The sequence below is a fragment of the Eurosta solidaginis genome, chromosome X (assembly GCF_040869045.1).
Source record: "Eurosta solidaginis isolate ZX-2024a chromosome X, ASM4086904v1, whole genome shotgun sequence".
Lineage (NCBI taxonomy): Eukaryota > Metazoa > Arthropoda > Insecta > Diptera > Tephritidae > Eurosta > Eurosta solidaginis.
In genome coordinates, this window is record NC_090324.1 from 13474686 (window position 1) to 13486750 (window position 12065).

At 42.4% G+C, this 12065-nt stretch overlaps 1 protein-coding gene across 10 annotated transcripts in view; it reads left to right on the plus strand.

The window, feature by feature from the left end:
- The window catches only part of LOC137234572 (plasma membrane calcium-transporting ATPase 2-like), a 2440841-nt gene that overhangs the window by 1699254 nt on the left and 729522 nt on the right, over nt 1-12065 (plus strand). For all 10 annotated transcript variants that reach the window (XM_067758033.1, XM_067758039.1, XM_067758029.1 and 7 more), the window contains one exon: nt 4393-4531. In XM_067758033.1, the coding sequence (XP_067614134.1) occupies nt 4393-4531 (139 nt within the window). The remainder of the gene's footprint in view (nt 1-4392; nt 4532-12065) is intronic.

Below are 12065 nucleotides of genomic sequence, written 5' to 3' on the forward strand. Positions count from 1 at the left end.
AGAAGAAAATGGAAAAGTTCTGCAGGGCGAAATCAAAAGCCCTAGGAATCCTGGCAGGAATACTGTTCGTGGTATTGCATATATAAATAAATTAGCGGTACCCGACAGATGATGTTCTGGGTCACACTGGTCCACATTTTGGCCGATTCTCAAAATTCACATATACGACTATGGGCCACTCCCTTGTGAAAACCCCATTAATACCTTAAATTTGATACCCATATCGTGAAAACACATTCTAGAGTCACCCCTGTCCACCTTTATGGCGATATCTCGAAAAGGCGTTCAGCTATAGAACTAAGGCCCACTCCCCTTTAAAATACTCATTACCACTTTTCATTTGATACCCATATCGTACAAACACATTCTAGAGTCACCCCTTGTCCACCTTTATGGCGATATCTCGAAAAGGCGTTCACCTATAGAACTAAGGCCCACTGCCTTTTAAAATACTCATTAACACCTTTCAGCTGATACCCATATCGTACAAACACATTCTAGAGTCACACCTGGTCCACCTTTATGGCGATATCTCGAAAAGGCGACCACCTTTACAACTAAGGTCCACTTCCTTTTAAAATACTCATTAACACCTTTCATTTGATACCCATATCGTACAAATACATTCTAGAGTCACCCCTGGTCCACATTTATGGCGATATCTCTAAAAGGCGTCATCCTATAGAACTAAGGCCCACTGCCTTTTAAAATACTCTTTAACACCTTTCAGTTGATACCCATATCGTACAAACACATTCTAGAGTCACCCCTGGTCCACCTTTATGGCGATATCTCGAAAAGCGTCCACCTATACAACTAAGGCCCACTTCCTTTTAAAATACTCACGAACACCTTTCATTTGATACCCATATCGTACAAACGCATTCTAGAGTCATCCTAGGTTCATTTTCCTTCCGTGCGATTTTCCTTTATTTTGTCTCCAAAGCTCGCGGCTGAGTATGTAATGTTCGGTTACACCCGAACTTAGCTTTTCTTTTTTGTTATATATTAATTCTTAGTCTGAAAGGTTTGTAAACCATTGACTTAAATAAATAAATATATAAATAAAGAATATGATTTTATTTTATTTATGTAAAATAAATTTTTTAAGCCCAATGCAGTTTGCATTTAGGTGTGGAATGTCAACTGAAGACGCTCTTTTTTACTTTTGTTCTTCTATTTACAAAGGAGTTGACGAAAGAAAAAGCCGTGTTAGTCTTTTTGTAGATATAACAAAAGCGTTTGATATGGTAGATCATAGTATTTTAATGAATAAGCTTAGTTCTGCAGGTTTTCGGGGTAACTTTCTTAGTTGGTTTGAGTCAAACTTAACGATCAGAGTTCAGAAAGTTAAAGTTAATAATAATCTTAATGAACCCAGACCTATAGACTTAGGAGTGCCATAGGGTTCTGTTCTTGGGCCAATTTTGTTTCTAATTTACATAAATTCGTCATTCTCATTGCCACTAATTGGTAAAGTTTGAGCCTTTTCTGATGACTTAGCCAGCGCAGATGTTTCAGAAAATTCCTTTAATCTTAAGGCTGGTATTAATCACGAAGTTTTTTGTAAGGAGTTTGGTTCCCAACCCATAAACTCGTGGTAAGCAACAGAAAAAAATAATGTAATTTAACTTATGTGGAAACGAACCAGCAAGGAAAGATATTATCTTTCAGGCTACCAATTAAAGGCTAATAATTTTTCTCAACATAGCTCTACACTCAGTTTTGACGAGCCAATAAATTGTGTCAGTATATGCTTTAAGATCGAAGTTGTCTCAAATTTCAAATATTTAAGAGTTATAATTGACCAAAATCTAAGTTGATCATCGAATATATCTGCTATGAAGATTTACATGTTATCAGCCGTACGCTCCTTTTATAATTTAAAAAGATTTTGGCTATGGCTTATTATGGACTAATATACTTAAAATTATAATACGGCGTAAGTTGTTGGGGTGGTGCCTAAGGTAGTAAAATTCATTTGCTTTTAATTCTAAAAAAATATCTTATCAGAAGATTGTCAACGTTGGTCGCGTGTACTGATTGTAGATATGGGCGCATCTCATTCTTTAATCCGATCTGATTTGGTCAACAGGAGTGTAAAGCCATTACCTGGAGCAAAATTGCGTACGATTACTGGCGAGTATAACCAATTCCATTGAGAAGTGGTATGTGAAGTCTTAATTGGGGAGGTCATGGTTCTACACAAATTCGTTGTGGCAGAGATCGTTGCTGAAGTCATATGGGGAGTGGATTTCATAGTTGACTAGGATCGACATGCAGAGAAGGATTATGCAGTATAAGAACAAGGATGTGTCACTTAACTTCAGTTTTGAGCAAGGTTTCAGAAGTAAGTGCTGGTGAAAGAGATTCTAAAAAAACCACAAAAGTCAAAGGCAGCAGATCGGGCAAGGGTTGATGGAACAAATGGGTCAAACAAATCAAAACCGATGGTACCTGCGAGAAAAACACTGGCATTGACAAACCCTAATGGATGCATTAAAACGACTGAAAGAATTTTCCAGAAAGAATTCAATGGTGGTTTCAAGCCAGCGCGCACTACTCTTGTGAAACGTCAACATGATACTGATTATGCAAAGCCAGTTCGTCAAGATCTAACCCTACGAAGTAGTTCATTGGCCAATCAACAGAGTGTGAGGGGACGAACCAGGGTAATGAGTAGTAAGACGAAACACAGGTTTGACAAGAACAAAAATTCGGAAGGTTTCTTGGAGGGAGATTTGGTACTGTTATACAATCTTCACTGGCAAAACGGTGTTCCATCCAAATTTTGGAGCAGTTGGGAGGGCCCGTGCAGAGTTATGAAGAGCATCAGTGATGTCATCTACCGCATACAAACAATTGGGAAACCACGTAATAGAAGGGTGGTTCATTTGGAGAGGCTAACAGCGGTTAGGTCGACAGATTTGTCTGATAGGGACGATCAGACTTCGGCGGAGGGCAGTGTGACGAATATTAGTGACACTAAGTGATACTCAGATCACTAGTCTGATACTAAGTAAATAAAGCCACATCAACAATAAATGAAGCTGCCACACTTGTATGTACGTAAACAAATGAATCATTATGTATACACATATGCCCGTACAAGCAGCGGAGATAAAACGCACAAACACATGCATATATATGAGATACTCCCAAAAGTAGGCAATAATCGGTGGAAGTATCACTCACATATACACGCGCATATAGATATGCGAGAAGCTTATAGCTGAGAAATTTATAGCTGGTAAACAAGTAGTAAATTCTAGAAATAAAAACGCCTAGAAATATTGCAACGAGGAAACCTAAGAGTATAAAAGCAGCACCAGCTGAGGCACGACGAATAAGTTTGATTTAAGCAAGCTATTAGTTGTGAAGTATCAGTGTTATTGTGAAGTAATTTAATAAAGGCCATTTTGCATTATTAAATATTAGAGTTATTTTTTCAACAGTTAAGCGATACGAACGTTAGTAGAAGATTGGAAATAAGACGAATTGCCTTAAATTCGTTTATCATAATACGTCCCACAAGAATTTTAAAAAAATCGAATACCGAATGGAGGAAATAGCATGTCCACTGCTCATTAAATGAGCATTTAATGCCATTATCTATTTTATTATTTAATTATAAATTTACATTGTAATACATTGTAATTATTAATGTTTATAAGAAAATAAGGAAAAAACAAACAAACGAATAAATTGTTATGCTTTTATATGGTTTATAGTGCCCTGATGATGGTTACGAAATGTACCTAAAATTAACGTTTTTTGTTTTAATTTGGACCTTGAGCCGTCATAAGAACCCCAATATTAGGAAGAAACAAGTCGCTTCATAGGGAAATAGCTCAAAAATGTTTTTATGTGGTTCCGCATAGCCTAGGTTTGGTTGAATTTTGCGGTTTGTAAGGACCCCAAATAGACTAAATAAGTTCGTAGTGTTACCAGAAGTTTATCCGCATAGCCTAGCCATTTCTAATTTTCAGTCGTGACTGCAATAAAATTACCTTCTTTGTAATCGATAAAATCAAAACCAGTTTTGGCTGCGCGTACTCTGACTCCCATTCGACAACTTTATGAAGAGGTTAATTTTATGTTGTACACGTGCTATTCAAGTACTTCCAAACAGATTTATTTGTTAGAAAGACCTGAACCTTGATCTTGCACTCGTCAAAATTATTCTTCCCAAATGGGTCGCTTTTCACGGCCGTGTAGCTCGTCTTGTATTTGTAGGTACACATACAGGTATTTTTTAACTATCACGCGAACTTGGGGCGAACTGATTGGCTTATAAAATAATTTTGAATTGAAGAAGTGTTTACATGTTGAGTGCAAACTGTGAATTGGCAATTTTTTATATAATGCATTTGTTCAACTATTTACTTACAGATGGGGTCGTGGACACCCTGAAGAATATACCGATGGCATGCATTTGGGGGAAGAACGCTTCGACTCAATAGATTCCGATAAAAAACCACGAGCTGGGCAAATACTCTGGATACGAGGATTAACACGACTGCAAACTCAGGTAAGTGCTTACCATCAATTTCCACCTACTAAGCAAATATTGGGTCAAAATGAGGATGAAGTAAATGTATGGATGAAATAAATATGTTTGTACATTCAATCTCATCCTCTACATATCCCCTAAACTAAAAAATATGGTAGGTGTGATGCCATAGCCCCAAGTGCTTTAGTTTCAACCTTAAGCTTAACTTTTTTTGTTTATAACAAAGCGTAAAGAATGGATGCAGCGGAATTTGTATTGTTAGTGTGCCCCTAGATATAATCCTAAATCTGAATCTATTGTTCAACAAACTTTATTCATGTATTTTTTCTGGTGTGTAAGTAACCTTTATTTAAAAAAAATATTAAATATACATTCTTAGGTCTAAGGAGTTTCTCGGTACTTGTACGTTTTTGATTTTCAGCAATGGTATCAAGCGAATTTTCGAAAATAAAATGTTAACAATTTATAGTGGGTGCAAGAGTTGTGTCCACAATTTATTGATTCAAGGATTGAAAATTTATCATGCTTCTTTGTACTTATGCATGAATGTTCAGTTCCTTTTGTGTTTATGCTACATTCTTTATGTGTGCGTGGATGTTGGAATATCTTGCACACATTTTCCTACGTTCATGATGCTGCGGTCTGCAGGACAATGAGGCAATAATTATACGCAGCGGCCACTTACTGACGCTGTAGTGGCTGCAAGCGTACAACCCATATCGTAAAGAGAAGGGGTGAGTTTTGGGAGCTCGTGTTTGGCTGGGCGTGATGAGTTTGCCTACTCCGGGGAAGGGTTTGGAGGGGCTGGTTTTGGAGCAGCCATTTGGTGAGCGGATTTAAGCCCCGGCATTTGTAGGGAGAGAAAGAGAGTTCGTTCTCTATAAGGGTTGCATGCTGGACGTAAGTAAGCAGATTGGGTAAAGCAAAGTGTTGTTCTATTATATTTTATATCTTTATTACTCTGGAGTTATTCAGCTCGCGCCTTATAGATTTTATTTTTGGTGTAATGGTTTTATTCAACATTCGGCGCGGTCGGAAAAAAGACATTTTTGAGTTCGAAGGTCTATTAAACGAATATGACTATCGGATTCACGATACACCCATTCTATGCATCCGATCCGCATATCAGATAGAGAGAGACATTGGAAGGACGCGTCATCGCTAGGCTCCTGAATGGAAAAAGTAGTGCTCCTATTAGGAAGTCCCCAGATGCATGGGCTGTTAAAGCGGAGTAATCTTGTGAGCGCTCAGGACAATTAATTGAATTAAGAACAGCTAAAATTCGAGTAAGTGATGTTGTAAACTCTTTAAACTAAATTTTGAAATCCAGCGAATCTTTTGAAATGCCTTTTAAAACTCTTTACTGCTGATTCCCATAGATCACCCAGATGGGGGCGCTTCCCAAGGCCGTCGGTTCTATGTACCGGGGCGACTCGGAATTTTTCCCGACCAGGGACTGCCATTTCAGTGTAACCCCATTTAATTTGTTGCGTCCCTCCCACAAATTGTCATCCTCCCAGCAGCTCCTTGCAGCGGGACTGCTCCATATTCTCTTGATCCGGTAAGGTATCGAACCTAATCCGGGTCCGTTTCTTGACCCCGGTCCTGAGAATTTGTTTTGTTGCATCTGCCGTAAAAGAATCTTTTAAGGACGGTCATACTCTTGTCAGTGTGTCTCGTCGACGTCTACGCACATTTTATAAATCTTTTGTGGCTCCTTGCTGTTCACGTCCTAGGACGTCCTGTAGTCTGCTCCTCAGCGCCCCCGCTACCTTCCAGCAGCCCCGCTGCTCAGCAAGCCACAACAAGTACCCGCTGTTGCACGCGCCCCACGGTGCCACCAACTCAAACGGCTGCACCCACTCATACCTACAATCTCCGTAGTAGAGTCGGGAGCAATGCCGAGCATCAGCCCCTGCCCCGTCTTCTTCCCCCCTCTTTTCCGGCAGCAATTGTGTAGGTCAGGGAAATATACTCTTAGTCCCTATCTCTCTTTACACCGTTTGCCAGCACAGAATATATACGTTTACGACATCCGCCCAATGCAGCTCCTGCCATGGACGGTGCCACTTTCCTAGATGTTCTGGTCTCCGCGACGGCAACCCCCCGACGGGTTCATTGCGCCATGTTGCCAGGCCGCATGCCCAAATACACCGGGTACCCCAATGCTTACCCAAGGACGTCTAGTCCTAGGGCCTCAACAGCAATCGTGTTCTGGCCTTCCACAACCCAGGCGTAGTCACCCGTCACTTATTCGCAGGCGTAGTCACCCGTCACGTCTATGCACTTCAGAATTCTGAACGGATTAACTGAAAAGATCACGGAGATAGTCGACTTCATGAAGCCGCACAACATACATATTGCTGCGATTCAAGAGACTAAACTCACAGCAAGATCTGCTTTGCAGACCTGTTCTGGGCATAATGTCCAAACAAAAGATCGCGAGAGCGGAAATGGAGGCGGCCTCGCGTTTATCATACACCACACTGTGCAATATCATATAGTTGATCCCGACATCGATCGCAGGGACAGCGTCTTAGAACGTTAAGGATTATCTGTCCGGTCAGGCGATGCAAATTTAGAAATCATCAACATCTACATCCCTCCTGTCACCTGTTGCACCAGTGGATACCGCCCTGATATCAGCGGCGTACTCACTGGAAACAATCGCATTATCTTAGGCGATTTCAATGCCCATCACGGTCTATGGCATTCAAACTTGCGGATGGACAGTAGGGGTGAGATGTTAGCCGATCAAATAGAAGAAACGACGTTCTGCACTATAAACGGAGACGCCCTCAAACATATGATAGGAAGCTGTCACAGTTCGCCGGATATTTCAATTGTGAGTGCAGAACTCGTTAATTGGGTCAACTGGCAGCCGATGGTAACATTGGCATCCGACCACTTGTCTATACTTCTTCGTAGCAGAAAAACGCACTTTCATTAACTTTAAAAAAGGAAAGCGGGACGAATACAAATCCTTTACAGACAGCCCTCCTTATCCCAACTGATGCCCGCCAAGGGGAGCGTGCTTTCCGCAAGGTTATTGAACCCGCCTCGGCTCGTTTCATTCCCGCCGGTAGAATTCCCGAACTTCGGCCCCACTTACTGGCGGAGGCCGCAAGTTTAGCGAGAGAATGTGACCTTATAAGACATCTCGATCCCGGCGATAAGGGATATAAACCAACGCATCAGATTACTTGTGGATGAACACAAGCGGGCGAAATGGGAGGAGCACCTAAGCGGTTGTAACCTCTCTGCCGGTGTAGGTAAACTTTGGTCCACTGTAAAGTCCTATCGAATCGGTCTAGGAGCAATGACAAAGTCTCCAGCGCCTTTGGCGACAAAGTGCTGTCGGATGCGAAAAAATACGCTAGCGCTTTCTGCCGACAATACATAATGCATTCTAAGGTCGACGAAAATAGACGGAGGGCCAACAGACACGCACGTAAACATAAGCTCAGCGCCTCACAAATTACCATCACCGCTAAAGAGGTTGAGGATGCTATCGGTCATGCTAAACCATCCAAAGCAGAGGGCCCAGACGGCATACCCATGCCGATGGTTAAAAGCCTAGGGAAAGAGGGTTTCAAAAATTTAGCACATGCCTTCAACCTGTCTCTTTACACCTTTGTCATACCCGAAAAATGGAAAATGGCCAAGGTGATACCGCTGCCAAAGCCTGGGAAACCAGCTAACATAGGAGAGTCATATCGCCCGATACCTCTCCTATCGCCAGTAGCCACGACGCTTGAAGCCATTTTGCTCCCCCACTTCAAAGCAAATTTGCAGCAAGCCTGTCATCAGCATGGCTTCAGAAAACTCATAGCACCACCACCGCGCTGAATGCCATTGGCACCAAGATAAATTGTGGTTTAAATCAGAAGCCCCACCATAGAACAGTACTCGTTGCGCTAGACCTATCAAAAGCTTTTGATACGGTCAACCATGGCACGTAACTGCAAGACTTGGAAGGGTCTACCCTTCCCCCATATCTTAAAAGGTGGACCGCAAATTATCTGGGTGGTCGCCAGGCATCGGTGCAATTCAGAAACGAAATATCAAAGCCAAGAAGAATTAAACAAGGGGTGCTTTAGGGTGGTGTCCTATACCCACTTTTGTTTAATTTTTACATATCAAAACTACCTTCGCCATCAGAAGGAGTTACTATCGTTTCTTACGCCGACGACTGCACAATAATGGCCACAGGCTTGGACCCAAAGATCGATGATTTTTGCTGCAAAATAAACGGCTACCTCCTTGATCTCTCCAGTTTATTCGCCTCGCGAAACCTGGCATTATCACCGACTAAATCATCCGCGACCCTATTTACAACACGGATGTCCCAAATGTCGACCATTTTGAACATCCACGTCGATGGCACTACGCTACCGACTGTCCAACACCCCAAAATCTTGGGTGTGATGTTTGATCAGGATCTATATTTTGATGAGAACGCAGCCGCAACTGTTCCGAAAATCCAGAGCCGTAATAAAATCCTCAAATCTATTGCTGGCAGTACTTGGGGAAAAGACAAAGAAACGCTCATTACCACATACAAAGCAATTGGCCAGCCGTTTGCGTGCTACGCGTCCCCTATATGGTCGCCAAGGCTTAAAACTACCCACTGGAAGAAGCTATAGGCCTGCCAAAATACTGCTCTCAGAACCGCCACGGGATGTCTTCTTATGTCCCCAGAACACCATCTACACAATGAGGCGAGAATACTTCCCATCAGGGAGAGAAATGAGATGCTAACCAAACAGTTCCTGTTGAATACCCAGAAACCTGGGCATCCCAACAGACATCTGATCGATGAGCCAGGGACGCTGCCTAGGGACTTAAGGAGTCATCTCCGTAAGCATTTTGAGGAAATACGGCACCTGAGAACTCAGCCGTATGAAGCAAAAAAACACAAGCAGGTCCTTGGTGAACTCCACAAACAGGCGTGAGACCTTTATGCCGGGAATTGCCCGGTTAATCCAGGGGAACAGTACCCAAAACTTGCGGAAGAGGCATACTCCCCAGGGGAACGCGAGTCACTCTGGCTCAACTTCGTTCTGGATACTGTAACAGGTTAAACTCTTACATATCCAGAATCAACCCCGACATACAAAATGTATGCCCCGCTTGCAATGTGTCCCCACATGACACCAACCATTTCTTTAATTGTAATGTGGAACCAGCGCCTCTAACATCCCTTTCGTTATGGTCCACCCCTGTCGAAACAGCAAATTTCCTTGGACTCCCGTTAGAGGATATTGATGACAATTTGTTATCGGTCGCAGCTATTAGGTGGGGCGAAACATTGCTACAACAAGAAAAACAACATGGGGGTGCTAGGAAGGGAGACTGGCAGTAAATACCTTGGTGTGCATAATTCGCTACTACTTCGGAGACTTCTTCCGCAAATTTGACGATTTCTTTATCTGTGGCTTCTTTAGTTCCGACGAAGGTTGTACCAAGGTCGCTTATTATTTTAAAAGGAAATCTCCGTCGTCGAGGTGCACCGCTAGATTATTTTTGTGATTGTGGCACTATAGGTGTGACAAGAAAAAATTACAATTAAGATGCAATCAATTATCGGAAACAAAAATGTTTGCGAGTACTTATACCCTTTCTGTACTAGCATTTAAGACATATATATGGAGGCCCAGCAAATTCAACACTAGTGATTGTAAAGGGCGGAGCGAAATTGCAGTGTTCTGGAAAAAGGGATGCCTGGATGCACATGTCTTGTTGTGAATAGCGCAGATTAAATACATAAATAGCATTTTTTTGATTTGCGGCTTTATTCGTGGGACTTGAAACTCTTGTCGGACCATTTGTTGCATCAGACGATGTTCGGTATGTAATATTATGATGAACGCTATCCGGAGTTAAAAAGGGAAGCGAGACGCCTTTTCAGGAAGAAAAAAGCAGAGACAGAAAAGCGTGATTGCGATGAGCTTGAGCTGCTAGCCACTAGGAATAACGCCCGAAAATTTTACCAAAAAATTCGGCGACAGACGGACGGTTTTAAGACCGGGCCAAACTCCTGTACGAACGAAAACGGCGACCTTGTAACTGACGTCCAGAAAGTACTTAGATTATGGAGGGAACACTTCTCTGCTCTCCTAAATAGAGAGAGCGATTTACCGCAAATGGATGAAGAACCTGATCCCGCAATCGATGATGATGAAATAAATGATTATGATTATGATGAAGTCAGAATAGCAATAACCAAATTGAAAATTAACAAGGCCGCGGTCGCTGATGGATTGCCTGCGGAAATATTCAAATACGGCAGCGAAGAGTTGGTAAGGCGCATGCATCAGCTTCTTCGCAAAATATGGTCGGACGAGTGCATGCCCGACGATTGGAGTCTAAGGTTTCCTTGTCCAGTCCACAAGAAGGGGGATACTGCAAACTGCAAAAACTATCGCGGCCTAAACAGCCTTCTTAATATCGTATATAAAGTACTGTCAAATGTATTGTACGAAAGATTGAAGCCCGCCGTGAATCCGCTGATTGGACCTTATCAGTGCGGCTTCAGACCTGGTAAATCTACCATCGACCAGATTTTCACAATGCGGCAAATCTTGGAAAAAACACGCGCAAAAAGAATCGACACACATCACCCCTTCGTCGATTTTACAGCCGCCTTCGGAAGAGGAGCTGCCTACATGCCGCTATGTCTGAATTTGGTTTCCTCGCGAAATTTATACGGCTTTGAAAAATGACGTTGAGCAACACCATCAGCTCAGTCAGAATTGGCAAGGACTTATCCGAGCCGTTCGAAACTAAATGAGGTTTGGTACAGGACGTCTCCTTATCGTGCGATTTCTTTAATTTGATGCTGGGGAAATTATACTAGCTGCAGAACTTAACTGGTCTGGAGCAATATTCTATAAAAGCGTGCAAATACTGCCATATACTAATGAGATTGATATCATCAGCCTAAAAACCCCAGCAGTTAGTTCTGCCAACTCCAAACTGAAAAAAGAAGCGGTAAAGACGGGTTTGATGGTGAATAAAGACAAAACGAAGTACCTGCTGTCATCGAGCAAAGAAGTCGCGCATATGCGCCTTGGCAACCACGCTACTGGTGGCAGCCATAATTTCGAAATAGTAAAAGACCTCAGTTATTTGGTAACCAGCATCAACACTAGCAACAACATCGGCTCTGAAATCCAGCGAAGAATCACTCTTGCCAATAAATGCTACTTTGGACTAGGGAGGCAATGAGAAGTAAGTCCTCTGTCGGCAAACGAAAATCATACTCTACAAGTCACTTATACTTTCCGTCCTGCGACCTTTACTGATTTATGGACCTCTACGTGTTGGCGATGGCGAGTACTGAAGAAGATTTAATGATGAGCTGTACGAGCTATACACAGATATCAACATAGTCCAGCGAATCAAAACGCAGCGGCTCCGCTGGCTAGGCCATATTATGCGAAGGAAAGATGACGCTACGGCCAAGAAAGGTAGAGGGCGGCCCCCACTCCGTTGGAAGAACCAGGTGGAAAACGATCAAAACTCCCTTGGTGTGACCAATTGGCGCCGG